At 41.4% G+C, this 4,045-nt stretch overlaps 1 protein-coding gene across 1 annotated transcript; it reads left to right on the top strand.

Moving 5' to 3' along the window:
• The first annotated feature begins 496 nt into the window (after positions 1 to 496).
• Positions 497 to 3,127, top strand: LOC136532827 (peptidyl-prolyl cis-trans isomerase Pin1-like). The gene is made up of 2 exons (XM_066525405.1): positions 497 to 831; positions 2,812 to 3,127. Exons 1-2 carry the CDS (start codon positions 582 to 584, stop codon positions 2,901 to 2,903), a joined length of 342 nt encoding a protein of 113 aa, XP_066381502.1. The 5' UTR covers positions 497 to 581; the 3' UTR covers positions 2,904 to 3,127.
• Positions 3,128 to 4,045: the final 918 nt, after the last annotated feature.

Below are 4,045 nucleotides of genomic sequence, written 5' to 3'. Positions count from 1 at the left end.
ATTTTATTTGTAATGCATGATCTATAAAGCATGTACTATATGCACTAACCGTATACTAGTGATGGGTGAAATGATTATGCACATTACAATGATACATTTGCTATCTTAGAGTAGATGATAGTCATTTGATTCCAATTAAGCTCCGAAATAGTAATGTGAAGTCCAATTATAAGCTTGACGAAGACCAATCATTAATGATAAAATTCATTCTTCACCCATATAAAATGTGAACCACTAATGATCAAGTGTATTATCTTTTGTTGTGGTTGGCTTGCTTCTTTATTTTTTCATTGATTGCATGAGAGCACTCAATATGAGAAACTACTTGAATTCTAATAATTAGCTCTCTTTTAGGTGTTGTTGGCTTTCTTAATCAATCATTTTGATTGGTTGAACTAAATATCTCAAATGTTTTTTAAATTACCATTTTCATGTTAGCTTTTTAAGTACGACACTTAATTTATCTACACAGGGAGAAGTGATCCCATCTCATTTTCCTTGTTGTGCTTGTTTGTTTGTAGCCGCCACTCGTAGGAAGCCCTCGTCAGTCGTCTGTCCTCCCGAACCGAGCGCAGCGCACGATGTCGGCGGCGGCAGGAGGAGACGGGGAGACGGTGCGGGCGTCGCACATCCTCATCAAGCACCAGGGTTCCCGCCGCAAGGCCTCCTGGAAGGACCCCGACGGCCGCGTCATCTCCGCCACCACGCGGGCCGACGCCGCCGCGCTCCTCCTCGACCTCCGCAACCAGATCCTCTCCAGCCAGGCCAACTTCGCCGACCTCGCCGCGCGCCACTCCGACTGCTCCTCCGCGCGACGCGGCGGGGACCTAGGTACGATCTATCCCTTCCCCCGCTCTCTTTCAGTTTTTTTTTCCGCTCTTGTCGTGCGCCGCCGAGATAGATCTGGTGGCTACAATGGATACTAGCTGCTAGCGCGGTATAGATCTGTTGGTTTTATCTGAGGCTAAAATTCGATAGATACATGTCGGTTGCTGTTGTTGTATCAGTAAAGCTGTGATGTGTCAACTGATTGCAGAACAGAAAAAAAGACGTGCTTCAATTCGAAGCCTTTTGAAATTCGGTAGGTACAAAATTATTAGTGTGGATTGTGGAAGTTATTTGGGAAATTTGGCCTGGCCCTCCTTGTCCAGTTCAACATAGGTACAAATTGAGATTGTGGAAATTATTTGGACATTTCTAGCCTAACAAGTTTATAGGTTGGTTCCACAACTGAGAATGTTGGAGATTCAACTGCACGTTTGGGTGTTTAAACTTCACATGGTGATGATGCTGAGACCGGAAACATATTACATGTATTACTACTCGGTTCTTGGTAATGAAAACCAGGGGAGGACCCTTTTGTCTTTAAGAAAAGTAGAAAACACAGTTATTTGATTTTTGAAGTCATGTAATTTGGGCATTAGTAATGTCAGCTGTCTGATTAACTTTTCAATTCACTGAACATAGCATGCACTGATCCAAGTAATTTAAGCATAAAAAATGAGATGGACTATACACTGTTTATGCTCTTTTGCCGATAAACTGACAATGCATGGAGGTAAAAACTTGTGGTTGTGTGTCCTGCATGGATTAATATCTTTCTGCTAGTGTTAATGTGTAGTAGCTATTTCCTATCATAGGTTCCTGTTCAATAAAAATTATGAAAGAAGTATAAAGAATCAAATGAAGTGCTACTTTTGTAGCGTAATTTGAGTTTTCAAGGGACTACTTTTTTTCTGTAAGCACTAGGCAATTTTTACTCTGAAAAATTGTCACTTATCATTTCCTGATCACATTGCCTTCTGGTCATGGTCTGTCTAGCACTTAAGGTTTGTTCATTCTCGTGGTACCTCTAACTTTGAGGTGATCTATTTGCAAGAGTGGGTTTAACCTTGTTGTGGAGAACAGAAGTATGAGTAGCTTTTGGAAGATATGTTCATGTGATTTAAGGCAGCTCTGTACCAGGCCATGTTTTTGAGATCTTTAGTTAGGGCTAAACGAAGTGAGTTTGATAATAACTCTAATCATCGTGAAGCGCTTAAAAGCTTCTCAATTTTTGGTTTACTTTAAATCCAAAGTAATTAGAGTTGGTTGGTACATCTTAGTTATAATTCTTTCATATTATCAGTTTCAATATCTTTTGTGTGTGTACCCTTTGTGTTTGCTTGTGCAGGTTTTGCATCATTGTTCTTTTGTCATTGTGACGTTCCACAGTGCAAGTTCATATTGCTACACCTTCAGCTGCTGTAATATATATTTTATATATGTCAATGTCACAAGGGACATCTTGTTTTCTTCATTAAATTACACACTATGAGCGATAGCATGTGACTTCCATCCCTTACTCCTGTGCACTTTCGTTTGAAGAGTTTGTTGGTTAATATCAGATGATTCTTTAGAGTTTGGAGTAATACAACTAATTATGTACATGGCTAATGAGAATCAGAGATTAGTTGATATGTAACACCTCTTAAGATTGAAGATGTGTGAAGGTGAAATTCTATTTTAACTCACAAAAATGAGAAATTGGGGTCGAACTAATTCACAAGTTCAATATGAGAATAGTATTTCAAATGCAGATGTGCTGCATGGAATGATGATATCGGTGTGCATCTCTTAGAAAAGCACATGTTTGATGGGTACAGGGGTTTTGCAGGGGAAGAAAAATATCAATTGGATAAAAACATTAAACCATACAGTAGTAGCTTTCTCTGTGGCATGCAATCATTGTTATTTAGTATCAGCTTGCGTTCCGTCAGCCCTGTCCTGATTCGAGATGCCATGTCTCCAACCATGATGTTTTGACCACAGGTACCTTTGGGAGGAAGCAGATGCAGAAACCATTCGAGGACGCCACATATGCCCTCAAGGTTGGTGAGCTCAGCGAGATCGTGGGACACTGACAGTGGGGTTCACATCATCCTGCGGACTGGCCTAAGGAGAGGACCACGCTGCCAGCCGAGTCTCAGGCTTTCAGTTAGCGCTTATGGCTTTCTATTACGACCTGAATTTTTATTCCTGCTGGGAGAGCCTGAGTTACATTCCGGGCAGAGATAAATCATGTGTGACAACACGTTTCCAACAGCATTTGTGCTTAACCTGTATTGATGATGATGCCTTGAGCTCCTGAATGCCTAGTTTTTTCTGGCGACGGTCTATTTGTCTGCTTCTGATTATAACTCTTGGCCTCGATGTTTGTTCCTTTGTGTCTCATGGATTCTTTATCAAACAAATAAAAGCGAATCACATTAGATATTACCTAACAGCTGATCCTGTGTAGAAAACTAAACTGTAGATAGTATGTTAAGATTTTATGAAATGTGTGTGAATTCAGCTTATGCTTTGATGGCGACCAATTTTATCGATTTTGTTGAGGTTAGCGAATTTTGCACTTCATGGTCAATTCGACAACTTGAAACAGTTTTAATATATAGGCTTTATAGTAGTTTCAGGCGCTCCATATATTGTATCTACGTTTGCATATAAACTTTCTTGAAAAAGGGTTATTATTCATATAAATACTTAGAACTTTACACCTTTATTTCTTTGAGAACACAAGTATACAAACAGACTTGCACACACACTACTTACAGGTAAATTAACTATATGATTGTTATGCATTGCGTTGGTCTTCTCATACGTAGACAGATATTATGTATTGGGTTTATATATGGTGTTTTCGAGTAAGTTTGGAAAACCCTACCGGAGGTGATGAGACGGCTGCTCCGCGAGAGTGGTTAGGTACCATAGGTGAGGATGAAGGCAATGGCGAAGAGATGGCTGCTCCGCGAGAGGTGGAGCGGAAGGAGGAGGAAGGCGAGGGGTGAGCTGAGGAGTAGGGCGATAACGGTGACGAGAAGGAGGAGCTGCGTGGAGGAAGCAGCAGCCAGGCGGTGAGAGGGTGCAGCTGCAACTGGACTGCTCGCTGCCTGCTGGTGTGTGTCGTGCTGTGACTGTGAGAGCACACTGGGCCTCCAACGATCTTCCTTTCTGCTTCTTGGGCTGACGACGGACATGGACTCAGTAACAGGGGCCCATATAGACA

The sequence above is a fragment of the Miscanthus floridulus genome, unplaced genomic scaffold (genome assembly GCF_019320115.1).
Source record: "Miscanthus floridulus cultivar M001 unplaced genomic scaffold, ASM1932011v1 fs_721_1_2, whole genome shotgun sequence".
Lineage (NCBI taxonomy): Eukaryota > Viridiplantae > Streptophyta > Magnoliopsida > Poales > Poaceae > Miscanthus > Miscanthus floridulus.
The sequence above is the reverse complement of the archived record's forward strand: the minus strand, read 5'-3'. Positions and strand labels throughout refer to the sequence as shown.